The sequence below is a fragment of the Protopterus annectens genome, chromosome 1.part1 (genome assembly GCF_019279795.1).
Source record: "Protopterus annectens isolate FY-2018-M chromosome 1.part1, PAN1.0, whole genome shotgun sequence".
In the NCBI taxonomy this organism is placed as follows: domain Eukaryota; kingdom Metazoa; phylum Chordata; order Ceratodontiformes; family Protopteridae; genus Protopterus; species Protopterus annectens.
The window spans coordinates 370,243,164-370,263,949 of NC_056726.1; the positions used below are offsets into that span (position 1 = coordinate 370,243,164).

At 43.4% G+C, this 20,786-nt stretch overlaps 1 protein-coding gene across 1 annotated transcript in view; it reads right to left on the bottom strand.

Annotated features, from left to right (window-relative positions):
* Positions 1–20,786, bottom strand: part of SLC25A38 (solute carrier family 25 member 38) — a gene marked incomplete in the record, with an annotated part of 312,352 nt that overhangs the window by 92,756 nt on the left and 198,810 nt on the right. Inside the window, 1 exon segment of the mRNA XM_044075325.1 lies at positions 13,961–14,129. Coding sequence (XP_043931260.1) covers positions 13,961–14,129 — 169 coding nt within the window.

Here is a 20,786-nt window from a genome sequence, read left to right on the forward strand (position 1 = left end):
AGCTATTCAGCACAATAAGGCGTAGTTTATTACAATGGTAAAATAACAGCATAGAAGCTTGAAACACAACCAACTTAGCGCTTTCTCCCTACATATAAGGGAAAATATACATAATATAAAAATATAAACCATCCAACTAAACAGCCTATGTTGTGACAACCAGCCCAAAACAGTAATACATGTACTTATACCACAGGGCAAAAAAATCTATAAATTCATATTCATATTAACAATGCCCTGTATTTTAACAAACTAGACAGTGATACATGTTCATTAACACCTGGTGGTCTAGAGGCATTAAGCCTAAGCTGCCAGATACACTCCTTTACCTCAAGTAAAATGTTCTCATCACCCCCGTTATCTCTGTATGGGATCCTGTCAATAATGAAGAACAAAAATCTCTTGAAATCCTTACATCTTGTACTGTGTGTATATAATGCATTCGTTGTTTTCTTATTTTTGATGTCCCTAACGTGCTCCAAGATTCTCAATCTCAATTTTCTAATGGTTTTACCCACGTAGAAAGTAGTACAGGATAAACAGGTGGCCAAGTACACCACCATCTTGGTATTACAATTAACATGACCTGGACTAGCTATGTGTATAAAGCATACACAAAAATAGACTGGCAGATTTATGAATGGTACTTGGAGGGTATTCTAGATAAGGATGAACACGAATTCCTTGTGGTGAATTCCCCGATTATTATGTATATTTTAAGTGGTATACATTTGTTTTTTATCTAGGTTAGAATAAGACTTTGTATGTTTTTAATTTTGTAGTACAATTTTTGAGTACACACATTTTGAAAGAATTTACCTTTAACTATAAGCATTTTTATGTAACAATGTACACTGGAACTTTAAATGCTTGAAATGTAGGATATTGATTGGTGTATTTAGGAGGGTGTGTCCTAAGTGGTGTTATTTAAACTTTTACCGCGTTTTTTTACACAACTCTGATGATGCCCTTATATGCAGGGAGAAAGCGCTAAGTTGGTTGTGTTTCAAGCTTCTATGCTGTTATTTTACCATTGTAATAACCTACGCCTTATTGTGCTGAATAGCTTTGTGGTTTGGCTGCTCATTCCATACGAGACGACAGTGGGCGCAGGATCCAGCTCGGCTATTTTTCAAGACCGTTTTTGAGTGGTTGTGAGTTCAACAACATTATTACATAAGCCAGATGTTTCAGAAGAATGTGCTTGCTGTCCGCTTGGATCAGGCAGTCGTCCAAATAGGGGTATATTTGTATCCCTTGAAGTCTGCAGTAGGCAATTACTGATGCCAGGCATTTCGTGAATACTCTGGGCACAGTAGATAAGCCAAAGTGCAATGCAGAGAACTGATAATGGGTTGAACCTGCAAGAAATCTGAGGTACCTTCTGCAATTTTGTCTGATTGGGACATGCAGGTATGCCTCCTTGAGGTCCAATGTTACCAGTCAAGACTCCTTGCCCAGCATAGGAAGAAGTTACTGTAGAGTGAGCATCTTGAATTTTGGTACGAGTAGAAATGTGTTTAGGATGGGGAGGTCCCCAAAATAGGTCTCCAATCTTTTCCCTTCCTTGGTACCAGAAATAGCCTGGAATAAAAACCTTGACCTTGTTCGTGCGTAGGTACCTCTTGAATAGCTTTCATGTTTATGAGATCTGTAATTTGCCTTTGTGCCTCTGCCCTTTGATTGTGTGGCAGGTTTGGCATGCCTCTCATTTTTGGAAGGGTGTGAAAATGGAATTTGTAGCCTCTGTTTATAATGTCCAGGATACATTTGTCCTTTGTGACAATATGGCCAATAACACAGATCCACAGCTCGAACAGGGCAATCAGCACCACACCACGATTCACAGAGTAACTGTCACAATGCAATAATTTGAAATCGAATTTATTACCAAAGAAAAAACACTCCAAAAATTGTCAGGTTAAGCGCTTTCATCTGACTACGATCAGACTTCATCAGAACCCTGGGATGAGGGAGTCAGGGCAGAGTCCGAGGAAATAGTCTCAATCCAGTGGAGAGAACCTTTTCTAGTACATTGAATGCCGAGGGAGAACAAGCCTCCTGGGCCATTAATAAGGAAACCGCTCTCCCAGTTCCGACGTGAGAATTGAAGCCGGGCCCAAAGTGGACAGAGCACCGAGGGGGGGGGGGGGAGTACTTGGCCCTACAACGCCGGAGCCGATAGAAAAAGTTCCACTCCCTCGACATCCAAGCTCCGGCTCAGAGAGCCTCTCTGATACGAACTGGTCAGATCAGACATGCTCCAGGCAGTTGCCGGCGTCAAGGAGACAGGTACCGTCTGCGCCGACCCCCTGACTAAGGCCATACTCGGACCCAAGTACTCTTAACACAGTGGTCGGATCGGAGAAGGAGAAATTGGCGTGAAGAAAGGAAGGGAGCTCCCCCCTCCAGAGGGAGAGGGGACTGCCAAGACTCCCATCTGGATCTGAGTACGAATTAACCTCCTCATCATTTTATCCATGTCGACTTCGACGAGGCCACGGACTCCAACCTGGCGGGTTGAGGAACCGAGGCCCTAAATGGTGGTCATGGCTCCTCCAGCTCCGGTGAAAATCTGGGAGATTGAAGCCAAGGGGAGTCACAGATCCTAGACTGACTCTTGGTGGGAGTAGAAGTAGAAAGGTCCAGGGACCTCTTCCGTTTTTCAGACCTCTGCTCTCTCCCCCCTTCTCTCTGCCTTTTCTGCACTCTGCTTCCGCAGGCTTAGAAACGGAAGGGTGAGTCCCAGCCTGGAAGGGAGGAGAAGGAAGGACAAGAGAGCAAGGACAGGCAGCCACAGCAGGCGGTGACCAAAGCAGTAGAAGAGGCAGCAGCCTCAGTAGTTGGTAGAAGGCCTTTCAAAGCCAACTTAGCCCATCTATCTTTGATAGTGCACAGGTTAAAACCAGTGCGCAGGTTAAAACCCGCGTAAGTGGAACAATCTGTACTTAAATGGGCTACACCCAAACACATAAATCAAAGAATGTGGCCATCGGCTGGTGACAATTTACAGCCACACTCAATGCACCTCTTAAAGACCGGCTTGAGGTCAGCCATGTCTTACAGAAAAAAACTGTAGTTCACATAGAAAAAAAAAGGAAAACAACTATTTCCTACTCAGACCCACTCACCACACACTCAAAGGCACACAGAACGTTGAGGGGCGGGGGCAACACACTAACACTAAAAACTACAGAAAAACCCTAAAATATGATGCACAAGCGAGGGGAGGGAGAGAAGGAACCTACACGAACAGCTAACACTCAACCAACTTTCAAAAAACTGCTAACTTATCAAATAACTCAACTCACAAACTCAGAGCTCAGGATCACAATGCTTCTGGCAAGCCGCTGCAAACAAGATCTGGGGGTTGGAAGGTAGTGGAGGTGTATTATGGGTAAGGGGAGGAGCTTGGAGCTCAGAACAGATGCTAGTGAACTTGCCGGCTCAGATCTGATACGGATCTGGTACCCACAGGTTGAAGATCAAATGAAGTACACTACTTCAGATGGTCTGTTTTGACACAGACTGTCAATTCTTACCTTCACAAAAATTGAAAAATTATCTGAAATTCTGAAAGATTTAGTTCTGTCAAGATAGTACCAGAGTTATCTGTGTACAGGCAAGGTATAGAGTATCCTTGCTCTCATTTTTAGGTTCAGGAAAGAAAATAGGAAGATGGATAATTTAATTTGGCTTCAAGTAAACTAGTTCTCAAAGTAACTCTGTCCCTATGGAAAACAAGACAGGGCTGACTCACCATAACAGCTTGCAAGTCAGCCACCCTTCTTGCAGAGGTCTGCTTTACATGTTAAGAACTTGAAGTCAGCCAGACGAGCTGGCTCAAATGGAGCAAGTGTTAGCTTCTCCACCACAAAATTAGGATCCCAAGGAGGAGCTACCGATTTTCTTGGAGGCCTCTTATGCAAAACCCTTTTCAAGAACATTTTGACACAAGACTGCAATTGAAAGAGGAGGATCCATGGGCAGACAAGCTGAAAAGACAGATAAATGAACCTTGACAGAGGAATAAGAAAGGCCATAGAATAGTAACACAAACAATGGAGAACTAGAGAACACCTAGCCCTGAAAGGGCGTTGGCTGCCTGTTTTTATACCCCAGAGAGAAAGATAAGGCTTCCACTTTCCATGCTTGTCTGTGAGAAGTCCTTGTGCAGAATCTTTTTAGTCGGTAGTTGTGAGGGGAGGCAAATAGATGTCCGGGCATCCCCATTTCCTTGTTATCATGCTGAAGACTTGTGGATCCAGTTGCCACTCGTGGGGATCCATGAGGTTTCTGCTTAGTTTGTCTGCCAGAGTATTTTCCTTTCCTGGCAGGAATTGGGCCTGCAGATGAATTTGGTAAGTCAATGCTGTGTCCCACAAAGCCATAGCTAGTCTGCAAAAGGGGCAAGAATGTGTGCCCCCTTGCTTGTTTATATACCACATAACCGTGGTGTTGTCTGTCTTTATCAGTAGTTGCCCCAGATGAAGTAGGTCCTTGAAGGCTGTCAGGGCATTTTGAACAGCTAGCATCTCTTTTTGATTGATATGTAGATGCATTTGGTTTGTGGACCAGGAGCCCTGAATGCATCTTCCTGCCATGTGGGCCCCTCAGGCATAATCTGATGTATCCATTGTTAGGTTCTGCCTGGCTGGGGGTAAGGTGAATCGCTGTCCTTTGTTTTGGTAACAAGCCTTCGCCCACCATCGAAACTCCTGTTGCAGGCAGGGAATGAGAGTAATCATTGTTTCCAGGCTGTGGCTGTGGCAATGTTGCATCCAGACACTTTTTAGGTACCATTGAAGTCTCCTCATATGCAGTCTTGCATATGGAATTAGTAGGATGCAAGATGCCATGAAGCCCAAGCTTGCAGAATTTTTCTTGCAGATAACTAGGCCTTTGCTGCCATCATTTTAAAATAAGTAGTCAGTTGCCTTTGTTTGTCTGGCGTGAGATAAGCCATCTGGGCAGTTGTATTTAAGCTTGCACCCAGGAATATTATCTCTTGAGAGGGTACTAGTTTTGATTTTTTTTCATTGACTGTGTACCCTAGACATGTTAGAAGTTTTTTTCACAAACCTCAGATGCTGTAGAAGAATGTCCTTGTTCTCTGCTTGAATTAGACAGTCGTCCAAGTAAAGATATATTTGTATTCCTCTGTCTGCAAAATGCAATTACTGGTGCCAGGCACTTTGTAAAGACCCTGGGCACAGTAGATAAGCCAAAGGGCAGTGCAGAGAATTGGTAATGCATTGAGCCAGCCTTGAATCTGAGGTATCTTCTGCCTCTTTTAGGTCTAAAGTCACAAGCCAAGCGTTCTTGCCCAGCATGGGCAGAAGCTGCTGCAAAGTCAACATCTTGAATTTTGGTATATCCAGGAATGTGTTCAGAATAGACAGGTCCAGTATTGGCCTCCAGGCCTTGTCCTTTCTGGGCACCAAGAGCAGTCTTGAGTAAAATCCTTGTCCCTGCTCTTGCTCTGGTACTTGTTGAATGGCCCCCATGTCCATGAGGGATGAGACTTGTTTCTGTGCCTCTGCCCATTGATTTTTTGGCAGATCTGGCCAGCCGTTTGCCTTTGCCAGGGAATGGAAATGGAACCTGTTGCCTTGTGATACGATATTTAGAACCCACTTGTCCTGGGTTATGATGTGCCAATTTTGAGAAGAAAGTGCTAATTTTCCCCCTAAGGGTGCTGCCAGGAGATAAGTGCTTGGTGCAGGCAGGGGGAAGTCATTGGGACTGTTTCCTGTATGGTTGAGATTTGCCTTCTTCAACTTTGGAGGTAGAGGTACCCCCCATTGTTTTGACCTGTATGAACCTTGCACCTGGGGTCTGCCTCTAGGGCGTCTGGTTCTGCCCCTTTGAGGTCTGTCTGACATAGGAAAGGACCAATTCTTTGTTGGCCAGTGTCTATTAAACCTAGGTGGTTGTACTTGTAAAAATATCTTTGACAGTTTGCATAGATTTAGCTTTGTCCTCCATTTTCTTTAACACCTCTTCTGCCTTAACACCAAATAAAGTATCAAGATGTAAAGGTGCATCTAATAATTTAACCTTGACATGATCAGGCAGATTTTGTTCCTTTAACCAAGCGTGCCTCCTAATTACAGAACCCGTAACTGCGGCCCTGCAGGAGGCCTCCAAAGAATCAAAACCACATTGCAAAGTATGCTTTCCAACTTGTTCAGCTGCATGAAATAAATCTTGCATTTCCTTGTTTTCTGCACATTCAGTTTAACAACATTTTCTGTTTAAGCAATGCCATGACATGCTGCTGATATTTGAGCATATGAAACTGACAGTTTAAGGCCCTTATAGCTAAGGTAGCAGATGTGTATACCTTTTTTCCCCATCTGTCCAGTGCCCTTGAATCCCTGTCAGAGGGGGTAGGGTTTTTTGCAGTGGAAGCCTTAACTCCCTTGGGACCCTGTGAAATAGTTTCTGGGTCTGCAGCAGGGTTTTTAAAAAGGAATTTATGTGAGTCAGGAACCCTGTAATATCTGTCAGGCTTAACAGGAGCTGGAGGTAAGGAGTCAGGAGTAAGACTAGACTCCGAAAAATCATGTACAATGTCCAACACAGGTGGAATGGCTGGTGGCCTGTGTTGAGGTAGTAAAAGGAAATCCCTGAGCCTCTTTTTTGATTCTGAAAAATCTTGGCTCTCCCAGTGGAAATGCTCCCTCATGGTATGAAAGGTTTCCCCAAAAGAATACTCCTCAGGAGGAGAAGCTGAAGGAATAAATTCTAAAGCATCAGAATCCTCATGGGGGGGGGGGGATATTCCTGATCAGAAGAGGAATCAGAAGAAATAGAAACCTGATCTGAAGATTCATAGTCTATCTCTTGCCTAGGTCTCATATCAGGAGGGGGATGGGAACCCCTGATCAAGGTAATCAAGTCTTCGGCCATTTTGAGCATCTGTTTTTTGGGCATGGAGGGCCTGTCCATGTGGCTCTTGAGATTGTTTCTTTGTCTTTGAAGGTGCTTTAGTCTTTGCCTTTGAAGCTGAAGTCAGTTTAATGTATAGATGTTTAGTTCTGAATACACCCTCAGAGGCCGGTGCCTGCTCAGTGGCTCCAGACCCATCTGAGGGAATAGTGTCAGGGGCTCCAATACCTTGAGTTTCCAGTGGCATAGCCGACTCCACGTGGGAGTCGGTAGCGGCTTGCGACTCAAAAGTAGCGGGTGTCAGGGGCTGCGAAAGTGCCTCACTGAGAACTGGCGACTGGCTTAGGAGAAGCTTCGTCGTCGGTTTTGGGCTTCGGTTGCCTATCTTTTTCTTTACGTTTTTTGCGAACTCCGGTAGTCAGATGGCTGTCAGACGACATTTTGTAATTAAATCTGCGGCCAAAATAGTTTAATGCAAAATCATACCGACGCTTAATAGTGCTTTGGTTAAATCTAGCACAAAACCGACAATTTGAAACGTCGTGGTCATTGCCTAGGCAAGGAATACAGTAAGAATGAAAGTCCTTATGAGGTATTCGCTTTCCACAAGAAATACAATTATTAACTTTTTCTGACATCGGTCTGGAGCAAGAAAAAAGTTTCCCCAACGGGGTACTTAGCTTTAATGAAGACTTCGGATCTGAAACTCGAAAACGAAAATCTCAGGAGTCGGCCGATCGGCACTTGCAAACTGCTTCTGCTTCGGGCACTGCGTGGCAAGAAAGACTGAAGAAAATAGCGTCAGCTGCATCTTTTATACCCCTGATGACCTGACGTCAGGGTAGGGGTGACAGCAACTGACACAGGACCCAAGACTTTGGAATTCAGGCCGACTGAGGGCAACCTGCCAGCAGGATTACCCAAATGTAATGACTGCAACAGTGAAACACGAAGAACATCAACATTGCAGGACAGTCGCAAATAAAGAAAAACATCTAGGCTAACCTATATTCCCTATCTATATCTAACAGCATTACTGTATCTTAACTTACTTCAGAGCAAGCAAGGCAGATGTGGTGAGTGACCTGACAACATCAAGATCCAAAGACAGCCTATAATTGCAAAGTACCTTGCAAAGGTAAGGGAAAACAGCTCTTGTACTTTACAAAAAAAGCACCTAAACAGGCATGTCCAAGAGTCGTCTTCCGGTGATTTCTCCTGTCCATCTGGTGAATCTGGGAATACTGGGGCAATGCAGCAACTGTCTCATGTACACAGACAACCCTCTCCTCCTACCACACAACACTACAACCTGTAAGATATGCACTTACATAGCCAAACTGGAAGCAAAGCTCTCTCCAGCCAAGATTGTGCTAGACAGTCAAGAGGAGAAGGTTAACACTTGCACCACACCTCAAGCAACACATAGCCCTTCTAAACCCACACCATCAACACCCACACACAGCAACACTAAACCCACATATGCGGAAGCCCATAACATTAACCTCCCCAAGCAACAAGGACCTCCGAAGCTGAAACACAAACACCAGTCACAACCAAAGTGACACATAGCTCACAACACCAGTGTGCTACTCAACAACAGCCCTTAAGGCAAGACAATGTACCCAACACTTTAATCATAGGTGACTCTACAGTCAGGCAAGCTGATGTCCCACTCACCAGGCTGAACAATGAGAAAATTACAGTCAGCTGCCTGTCAGGTGCCAGGATCCGCCACATAATGCATGCACTCAAGTCATTCCACAAAAAGTACAACTATGACTCAGTCATTGTCCATGTTGAAGTGAATGATTTGAGACGTACCTCTCTGGACTGCATGAAAAGAGACATGGAAGAGCTCTCAGATCATGTGGCCCAGGCAGGTATGACCCTAGCCCTGAGTAGCATCCTGCCTTCACCAGAATGCTACCACAGTATAAGGACAAAATGACTGACTTCAACAATTGGCTAAGCTTCTGGTGTCATTCAAAGGGGATCCAGTATCTGTCTGCCTGGGACGACATGACCGACAAACCACGGTCCTTTGCCAGAGATGGTCTGCACCGGTCACCCCTGGGATTCAGGATACTGGCTAAAGCCATTGCCACCCCTATAGTGCCTTTTTTGGGCAAGGTTCAAAGGACAAAACCACCACCATAACAGATACAAGCATGCAAAATCTGAAGGTAATGCTACTCAATGCTAGAAGTCTAAATCTCAAAATGCACTCTCTCAAGGCACTCCTAAAAATGGAGAGCATCGATATCCGTGCAGTAACTGAGACCTGGTTCAAGGCTCCAGAGAGCACCCCTGCAATATGGGGCTACAACTCTTACCACACTTTTTAGCCACCAAACCAAGACCGAAACACTAAAGGTGGAGGAGTGTCCATATTCAACAAGGATATTCACACCTCCAGGCTAGTTCCCCAACACAATGCATCTGAAATTCTCCAGGTGCAACTAACACTAGGTAAGACTGCAACCCAAACTGGAGCTTGCTACAGATCCCCCACCATGCCCAAAGATTCTCACTACACCTTTCTAAACATACTGGAAAATATTAAGATACAACCAAACACCCTAATACTGGATGATTTTAACTACCCTGGCATTAACTGGGAAAACTACTCGGGTACCAACACCTTTTCCCAACGGTTCTTGGAATTCATAAATTCCAACGCCCTGGATCAACTAATCCATTGTCCCACCAGGGGCTCCAATATCCTAGACCTGGTCATTACCAACATGGGAGATAGATGCTCCACACCAGTGGTCACCACCTCATTGGCATCCACATCCCACCCCTACCACCCAGTATGGAAACCTCCATAAAAAACTTCTCCAAAGCCAACTTCATGCTACTCAAGTCAGAAGTGACAAACTTCATGACACCCACACAGATGGGAGCTGAAAATTCGACTGCTGAATCCTACACTAAGGCACTGTACAAGCACATCCACTTGTGCATGAATCGTGCCATCCCAAATAGAACCAAGACGCTCTCCTCCAAAAAAAGGAAGACAATCTGCCATAAACAAGCTATACAACAGAAGGAAGAAACTGTTGCAGAAAAGAGGAAAATCTCAGGATGCAAAAAACTCCCTTACCAGCCTCAGTAAGAAGCTGAGATCCCTCATAAAATCCTCCAAAGCTAGTTACAAAAATAAAATTGCCAAAGATTCCAAAGACAGCCACAAGGCATTCTACAGTTATGTCAAGAATCTAAATTGCAATGCTCAGGTCTGCTCTGAGCTACAACAGAATGGCATTAAATATACTGATCCCAAGGATATTGCCAATATGCTGGCAGATCGATTTAGTGCAAACTTCACCCTCCTCCCACCCCCTAAAGGGCCCATCTCAATACCAAAAGATTGCCAAATTCCGGTTATCACGGCCACACAGGTAGAAACCGCACTCCCCAAATCTAAGAATACAGCATCCATGGGACCAGACGGCATCCCGGGCTGTGTACTACATGAACTACAAAATGAACTGACACCTCACCTAAGTGTCATGTTTAATCATAGCCTCACCTCAAGCTTCATGCCCACTGAGTGACGCACAGCTACAGTTATCCCTCTCCACAAGGGGGGATCCACCTTGGATCCTGGGAACTACCGTCCCATCAGTCTGACAAGCCTGACCTGCAAGGGCATGGAACGTATTATCATAGAGCTTATAAACAAAGACACTGGCAACCTTCAAACACTGGACCCCACCCAGTTTGGGTTTGTGAAGGGCCAATCTAGTCTCCTGAACCTAACTGACTTCTTTGAATCAGTCTCCAGAGCTGTGGACAAGGGTAAGGCAGTCCACACTGCCTATATGGACCTCGCCAAGGCCTTCGACACCATCCCCCACTCTGGAATCACAGATAAACTTACTAAGCTGGGCATAAATCCCTACGTCACTCGATGGGTTGCCAACTGGCTTACTGACAGAACCCAGACTGCAAAAGTAGCTGACTCCAAATCCAGCTCTAGACAAGTGACAAGTGGAGTACCTCAGGGTTCAGTCCAGGGACAGCTCTTGTTTGGCATCTACTTCTCTGAACTACAGGCCAACACTAAGGGACTCTGGATAACAAAGTTCGCAGATGACTGCAAACTGGGAGCCATTATGGAATCCCCAAATTATGTGAATATTCTACAAAAGGGCCTTACAGAAACAGATGCTTGGTGCCAGAGATGTATAGTTATCCCCTTTGGGAAAAACCATGTACCCATGAATTACCACATAGGTGGCAGTACACTAAACACTGAAAGTGTGATGAAAGACTTGGGGACAAAGGTGGACAGTGGTCTCACCTTCGATAAGCACATCACCACAACAGTCAGGAAATCCTATGTGGCACACCTCATCACTAAAAGTTTTTCATCCAGAAAAAAGGAGGTCATTGTCCCACTGTACTCATCCCTCATTAGACCCATTATAGAGTACAATGTCCAGTTTGGTATGTACCTCACAAGACATCTGCAACAGCTGGAAAGGCCGCAGAAATACCCCACTAAAAGAATCACATGCCTAAAGCAGATGCCCTATGCTTACCGTCTAAAAATTCTCCAGCTATACTCTGTGGAATATCGTCTACTCAGAGGCGATCTCTGCTTAACATACAGGGTCATGTCAAACCCTGAGCTGTTGGACATGGTCCACTTAAAGAAATCCCAATCCCTCAGAGCCAACATGCTCCAGGGATCTAAACCTTGTCATCACAATGAACAAAACATGCTGGAGGGATAGGTTCCTGATCCAGAAGCTCCCCATACTCTGGAATGGACTGCCCATACATGTCAAGCAGAGCACCTCCTTGGCCCTCTTCAAAAGAACCTTGATGATTGGATGGGAGATAGGAAATTCACCTCAGGGATCATGTCAGTCGCTCTGCTAGACAGAGTCCAGGGAAGTAAATATTGTGGGAAGAAATATCCAGGGAATTGTTATGGCTAGGCTTGTATAGGCCCTAGGGTGATAGCCTAGTACCAACCTATGAACCTAAGAATACTTCTCCAGTTCTAGACATTGTGTCTGTTTACTGCAATAAAACTGAAAGATAATATTTTTTATGGTCCTGCCATAAAGTAATTTAATTTAAACTATTTTTCTGAAGTTTTGCAAGTTAACCTCCTGTGTTCCAGTTTCCTCTATTAAAACATATATACATTTAACATTTACAACAGTGTATATACATTTCTGTTCTTTTCCAGTAGGGTACACTGTGGATACACCTTTAACCTCAGTACTTTACAAACCCTTTTCAATAAACATCTGTACAAACCTAGTTTGACATGCACATAACATACAGTTCTAATAAGGGTGTAATGTAGGCATCTTACATGAAGCATGTCGACATTCACAAATGATGCATAACCATTTACAAACTTCCAGACAGCTGCACTGACAGTATCTCTCTTTGTCACACTTCTATATAAATCATGTTGATATTCACAAAAGACATATAATTATTTACAAAATTGCAGATAGCTGGGCTGGCAATATCTCCTTTTGTGACAGTTGCAATCAGAGGGAGGATGATTTAGAAACAATGGATTTCCCTGTCATGACCAATCTGCTAAAATCTTTACTTATGACATTATGGAGGTCACTGAGGAGAATTTCGATACATTAGGACTAAATGCATATCACTTTATTTTTGGTGTTTGAACTGTTGTACTCTCCTCAGAATTTGTCATGCAGTAGGTGGAGTTTACCTTGGGTTTGCTGTAGTTTCCTTTTACTAGTCCTCACCACCATATGCTCTCCTGTTTTGTAGCACACTCCCTAGAATACATTCTTTAAAGTAAAACTGGACAATTAAAGGACAAGTACAAGAAACACAGTTACCTTTACAAATAAGCAATAACCTATCAACAAGTCTGGACACCTTCACTGAAAAAGAGTTAAACATTTAACAACCAAATGGCACTGCATATGTATTACTCTAATATCACAGCTGTAAGAACAGAAGTAAAGCTCCTAAGAATGCCAACTGTATTAACAGGGCAAGTGATAATGCTTCCAACCAGAAATGTTTGCAAATAAGGCATGTGAAACCCAAATGTTATGATTTAATTTTACAGTAACCTCACCAAAGAAGATGAGACCGGTTGGGCAGATGGGACCAACGGGCAGCTAATACAGGCAAGTTGGTCAAAGCAATTTGTAAGAAGAGAAACTACCTTTTTCTGGCCACTGCATTTTCCTTCATATTGTTTTCTCCTCACACTGCGGTGGTGGTGCTGCAGTAGCGTTGTCGCCTCACAGTTACATGTTGCCCGTTCGATTCTCAAAGCATCTTCTGTGTGGCGATATGCATGAATGGGCGTTCCTTCGTTGAAGGTTGTGCGTTACGCCCAGCAAGCCAGTATGTAAAATCTACTGCCAATCATTAGCGAACCGGAGTTCCGCTGTGGCGACCCCTAACCGGGAAAAGACAAAAGACACAAACAAATTGTTTCCTCCTCACACTCCTTTTTAACACGTTCCTGTCTTCACTCCAATACATACACATACATTATATGTTACACACACACGGACACAGACGCACACACATATGCATGTATATATATTTTTTAACTTGTGGCGCTCGATACTGTGCTCATCCTTATAGAGCCGCAGGAGAAAAAGAAAAGGATGCAGGTTTATTCCACAATCCTCTAACTGGGGGCCTTATTCACAATGTCTGTTCATCAGATAGCAGGAAAAAAAAAATCAGATACGGTTGCTTCAGTAAGCTGCCAGGAAAGGGAGCAAGGTCTGATGCAAATGACTGAATAACAATAGTTTGCCATTACTAAGCCACTTTAGCTGAAAATGACACAGTAACCACTAAACATTCTGTAGATGTTTACAAGTCAAAAGTAAGCTTCATAGTTCACATGGCCAGGCAACTAATGCCCTCAGGTCAAATAGTCTGCAAAGGATGGAAAAGATCTACAAGGACCACTCAAATACAATGACACAAAGGGTGAACCTACTTAGATGCGACAGTCCTAACACAAGCAATATGCACCATGCTGTAGAAATATTTCAAATAAAGATCTTTCTTTGTTCACACTTACCTTGAGGTATTAATTTTTTGGTCTGTGTGTAGAACATCAAGTAGATGCCAGAGAAAGGAGCATCTCGCAGAAGAGTGGGAGTTAACCCACTGAACAAGGCTTTGGATCCTTCAATGCGATAAATGTTCTTCAAAGCTCCAAATACACTTTTATATTGGAAGCAGCCACTCTAGAAAAAAAAAATTCAGAAGTCAAGAGAATTTTACTTTAACATAAATATTGTCTTCTGTAGCAATCAACCATGCAAATGTGAAACAGCTGTGTTTGATACTTACAACAATGGTATATTTTCAAATAGAAGCAAGGCAAAAATTTGTTGCACATAATGCTGGGTACTCAAAATATGCAAACAATAATGTGGTTATAAATACAAACTCCAAGAGTGCGGAATGCCAGAGAAATTCTCCTTGCTCAGGGGAACAGCAATCCTGGAGTTTTATATTTATCTACAGATCTATATCTATATATTATCTACAGCTATCTAGCTGCATATCTAGACAGACAGATAAACACATGCACACATACTGTACACCTGCATGTAGCAGGGGAGTGGGAAGGTGAAGTCCCTCAAAGCAGGGGGTGCAGTGAGGCAAACCTCCCTGTAAACATACTTTTATACTCCTAGAGTTTTCTTTTTTTGAACAGCACAAATTGCTCACACTTGAGTAAACAGTTCTTTGATTAATTTCAGTCATGGAAACATTCAGAATAAATGCTACACGATCACATAACCAACTGCATGTCAGTTGCCAGGCAGATGTTAATCCTTATCCCAGTCTTTTTATCAGTAAAACAGCCCCACCCACAGGCATGACACAGTGCAGTCCTGTATCATGGTCATTACTAATCTGTTCTTTTGGATTCTTGTCAACAGCATGTAATACAGTTCTGTGAGGTAATCACCTTAACAGTAGATTCCTATGAATTCCAACATATGGACTGGCTATAGACTGGACTTTTGATGGTTTACAGTGATTCCCAAGGAATGGCACAAGTGGAGGTGGTGAGATGCCAACTGTACAGGAAGACCTGGAAACCCTGCAGCCTGAGACAGTCTGCCTCAGCTGGTATACACTAGGTGAACACCTGATGGGTGGTGGTGAGACCACTCTGAATTAGTAATGATTGGCTCCAAGCAGGAAGCACAGAAACTTGCCAAACTGCCTCACTATGTTTACATGATGTCAGGTGTCCTTGAGGTCGATTGGATATACTCAACTGCCCTTCCTCAAGACAGGCAAAAGGAACTGCACTGTGACCATCTATAGAGTTAAAAAGTACAGCTGTGTACACTTACCATAAATGTAGATGTTCGAGTTATTCACTGTTGCAGTCATCACACTTGGGTTATCTGCCTGCAGGTAGCCCTCAGTCGGCCCAAATACCAGACACTTCGTATTTGAACCTAGGTAAAATATTTTCCATACGTCAAATAGTTCTGGAATTGAAACTGGCACAGAAACAACAGTTAGGGGTGTCTTGATCTGGGCCCAAACAGGTTATACAAAGAGTGTGGAAGTCTAGATGTCGGACTTGTTTTCCACAATGGGAACAACTGTTAACTTTGTCTGACATTAGATAGTAAAAAGGAAAGAATTTCCCAATGGGGTAACTTAGCTTTCTGAAGATTTCACTCTGGTGTGGACCAACAGACATATAATATGGATGTCTGCCTTGGGCTCCAACTGCAAGAAGAACTGAAGTCATGACGTTAGCAGAGTCCATTAATACGCCCAGCATACTGACTTCAGGAAAGGGCACTCACTGACCATAGCAGGAGGGAAAATTTTTACTCTGGCAGTTGGGCAGGCCAAGGGCTTCCACGACAGCAAATCCACAAGTGAGGACGACAAAAATGAAACACAAAGAACATCAACAGTTCCAAACTGAAACCCTTAGGCATATCCAGCAGCAAAAGAAAGGGGGTTAGGAGGGCGGGAAGTTGAGGAAGAATGAAAATGGACAACACAGACCTAACATTATGGCGAGTACTTGACTATCTGATGTTGTCATTTTCATTCATTCCTCAGCTGATGGGATGAACCTGGTCTGGACGTCATGGAAGGATATTTCAGAGTACTGCAGAGACAAATGCAGCTCTGTTCCTAGACACCAAATCCAATTTGCAATAAAGGTATGAGCATTAGCCAAGTGTCAGCTGCACAAATGTCATTTACAGAAGCTCTAGACCAAAAAGTAGCGGATACAGCCACATATCTTGTGGAATGAGCTCTAGGAGGCTTAGGCAAGGACAATCCTCTTTTACTACAGAGGAAAAGAGATATAAATCAGTTAACCATTTGGCCAGTGTAACTTTGGAAACTGATTTGTCCAATGTGTTAGGTGAAGGATATAAACAACTGTCCTGCATTCTGGGAATCCTTCGCTTGAAGGAGACAAGACAACTTCTGTTTTATGTACATCCAAAAGATGAAGCATGTGACAGTTCTTCAGAGTGCGTACTATCAAGCACATCCAATAATCCTTTCACAGTAGAGGCAGAATGGACTGAGTCATGATTATCTGGAACCTTGAGTATTGCACAAACTGGTTTAGTTTGTTGAGATCCAGGATGGGTCTCAAGTCCTCTGTCTTTTTTTGCACTAAGAATCTTGAGTAGGTCCTAAATCCTCTATGGTCTCTGGGGACCCTGTGGATAACTCTTCTAGTAGCTTTTCTATGTCTAAGGCTGCTGCTTCCCTCTGATTGGGTGGAACATCGGAGACTAGGTGGCACAGTGGTGCAGCTGTTAAGAGTTGCTGCCTCACAGCAAGAGGTTATCTGGTTCGATTCTTGGCTGGGGTGCCTTCTGTGTGGATTATTCATGTCCTCCCTGCATTCACGTGTGTTCCAACCGCGTGTTCCAGTTTTCTCCCACATTCCAAAGACATGCATTCTGGAGTGCTTCCCCCGGGGCCTCCACTGAAAATGGGCTCAGTCCCAGTAAGACTTTCCCTGTAAACAAATGCTAAATTAAATAACAAATACATTTTCTTTGTTCTTACAGAGAGAATATGGAAAATGGCATAACACAGCTTCTGGATATAATTCTCTGCACCCAGGAATTATTTTTTTTTGTTATGGATAACAAGGCTCCTTGGTACAAAGACAAACACCCCCAACTGCCTCCAGAGGGAAACAGTTGGGCTGCCTTTCAGGAGTGCTGGTAGGCCTTGTCTGAGAAGGAATGTCAGAAACTCTGGTTCTGCAGGCCTGAGTCTTCCTTAAGAATTCACCTCTCTCACCCCAAGAAAACATACTCCTTATGAGCCTTGGAAAGGACCCTGAGATTTACAGACCCACATCTTTTTACCTCTTCACTGATTCCAGGAAAAGGGTCTTTGAGAAGTAGAAAAACATATACCTGCAGCACACAAGGTCTTTCCTTCTTGCTCACATCTTGACAGCGTGTCTTACTTTAGGGTGAAATAAGGAAAATCCATCAAACACAGCACTGAAGACTTCAAGGGCTCTGCAAAGTCACACAGGCACATCTAGGCACATCTCCTAATGGTTATGCCTGAACCTGCTGCCTATGCAGTACAGTCTGCAGCATGGGAAATCAGCTTCATGGACACATTAATTGATTTAAGGGTGGCCAGTTGCAAGGAAACCATTTTGGTCCACCACACACATGGGCTTAGAAAGACATCTGATGAGTGCTGTAGTCAATGCTCTTAATCTCGTAAAATATGCCAAATAATTCAATGAGCAAAAGTCATTGAAGCGTAAACTTCTTAGCAAATCTGCCCAAGGGCCCTAGCATGAACTGGGACCCTTTTGCTCCATTGTGTCCTTTCCTTGGGAGATGATCTGGATGCTTAGGGATGGGCTCCACAGTACATGCCCGGTGAGAAACTAGGTCTATAAGTCCATCAGTCAGGAGGGCCACCGAAGATGTAGTTGGGCCAGACCCAAAAGCCTCTGAGAGCACCAAAACTTCTTGGAAGGGGGATCATAAGGCCAACCACCTTTTTGTTTTAAGAGCTCAAGAATGTCTACAAATGAGACATCTTCAGAGGAAGATCTGGGGACTCTTCCCTTTCATCAAAAATTGGTGTCCCCTGTGAGAGATTCCCCGAGAGAAATCTAAGTGTTTCCTTTTACATTTTCTCTTTTGAGGGACCTCATCAGCAGGATAGTGTGGTGAGTTATCAGAAGTGTTGGGGGGAGTTCTGGCAGGCTTACGGATCCAATGGGAGAAGGAACCATGATTACTCCCATCTGGGTCTGAGCTCTGAGAAATTTCCTCAACATCCTATCCACTTCGCCCTTGGACAAAATCCTAAATACCTGTGAGAAGATGTAGTGGATGGAAGTCTACAATTCTTGCAAGGAGATTCCTGCAAGAAGGGAGCAGAGACCAGCGACACTAAGAGGTGACCAGATCAGAAGCAATTTAGACTTCAGAGCAGTGGGATCTGTAGTGGTCAGATCAGATGTTTGATACTTTTGGGACATGGCTCAGATGAAAGAGCCCAAGATGTAGGATCTAGAGATTTCTTTCTAGTGTTTGTCCTTGGGAGCCAAGTTGGGCTATCCTTTGTCAGTTTTCTTTGAAAGGGTTTGAGTCCCGGCTGAAACAAAGGAAGAAGTGGAAAGGAGAAGGCCATTCAATACAAGCTTATTTCAGTCTATGAGTGCCATGGAGTTGAAGCCAGAGCAATCTGCATCTAAATGGGCAGTGCCCGAGCAGTATATGCATTCCCCATGGGCATCAGAGTTGAGTATTTTCTGTCTAAAGGTGATGCAGTTTTTGAAGCCAGTAGGTTTATTGGTTCCCTATTAGAACCGCGAAGGTCCACTTATACGAATACAGAAACGTCGACATGTATTCAGAGAACCATGAAAACACCCATCGTCCTGAAGTGCGAAATTCGAAATGTCGAATCGTCATAGTTGGCTCTTCTGTGGTATAGCTCCTTAAGGTAAGTCTGGGATAGTTACGGACCTTTGGGTTAGGATGCAAGTTAAGGTAAGTGCATACATAGTAATATATGCAAGGTTTAGTGTAGGGTTAGAAGTAGGGTTTTGTTTAGTGTATGTATATGGATTATTTATTTTGTTTGGGTAGGTAGTATGTAGTGGGTGGTGGGGTTGGCCAACTATGACGATTCGAGATTTTGAATTTCGCAGTTTAGGGTGTTCTGCATTTCCGCAGTTCGAGCAATATGTGTCGGTGTTTTCGTATTCACTGAAAAGGTCGTTCGGGCTTATAATATAGACCCAGTTTATCAGCCATTCTGGCATACCTAAAGAAAAGAAAAGTCACAGGAGGAAAATCAAAATCAAAACAATAAAGTACTTTTTTTTTTTTTTTTTTTTAAAGGAGGATAGGGAAAAGAAAAGCTACGAACAATAGTAGACAAGAAATACCCTAAAAGGGGTAGGAAAAAGACAGAAGAAAGACAGCAAAGTACCAGCAATGATACTAGAAAAATATGGAATTCTCTGTAAAAAAAAAAAAAAAAAAAAAAATGCAATGGGAGAATGGCAAAGGAAATTTACTGAAAAAAAGGATGGAAATGACAGAAACAAAATTAGTAAACGGTCTATTGGGGAATAAAAATTCCCAAAGAACTCATGCTTTAACCTAAAGAAATCACCAACAGATCGAGAGCGAAAGGATCATCTGTAGCAATGTGGTGGCAAACAAGATCTAAAAGTATGTTAGGCAGGTGATGAATTACAGCTAAAGGGAGTAGCTCGAGAGTTTAAATCCAAACATTAGGTAGAAGCAGCAGTGTCAGATTAGAGACCAATCAGTTGAGAAATGAATGAAAATGACATCAGATGGAACACATTTACTGCAAAAAAACACAGAACGCATTACATAGACCAAAAATGTTAAAAAAAAAAAACTCTGCACACGTTCTATGCATGGGGCAATCCACCCTGCACTCCCACATCCCCTGCTAATTATATAAACAAACTCTGTGTTCACATTCCAGTAAGGAAAGGGCAAAAACCCACTCCCAGCTTTCTTGGGAAATGGAATTACTGTTTTCAACCTTTTTACGTTGAAGTAATATTCGAGTTTCAGCCATTTGACATTATCAATACAACCCATCTACTTCTCTCTCTCTCCAAAATAGACAAGCAAGGAAATATACACGCACGTGTATACATGAAAATACACTCTCCTTTTCTAAGCACAAAACTTGCTACCATCTGACTCACCTGTGCTATCACCCCTCTTCTGCTTACTCAAATCACAAATGCCTCTTCCCAGTACAAGTGACTCTTTGCAATGCAGCCTACTCTAGCAGTCAGGCAGCACAAGCTAGCAGCTACTCAATAAGGCTCAAGAATGAGGATTTAATGAGGGAATACAGGCAAGGGCCAGGATCCAACTTCCAACAATAACTGATCAACAACTAGCAGAAAAAGCAATGTGCAATGACATAAGACATAAAGGGCATACATTTCCTGTACATACACTGGACATCCTGTCATTCCTACTCCCTGAACCTTCAGATCTGCTTGTGGGTTACGTTCTCTCTGCTACAGCTTGGGCCTGCTATGTAGAACCCTATATCTGCCCAAACAGAACAGGAGGGTTGGCAAACAGCTACATCATCCTATCCCAAATAACCAACCACACCCTTCTCCAACTGCTGCCAAACCCAAATCTCACCAAACAAAACGGACAAAACACCTTCGCCTTGAGGACTGCTACTGGTGAAGAGACACCACGACCCCCATGAGCAAAAATGGAAAAAAGGGGCTGTGGATGGATGGATGGACCTTGCCTCGGGAAGGGAAGACCAACACAAATGTTACATACACACAAGTATTTCCTTGGTGCAACTAACGTCAAAGTTGG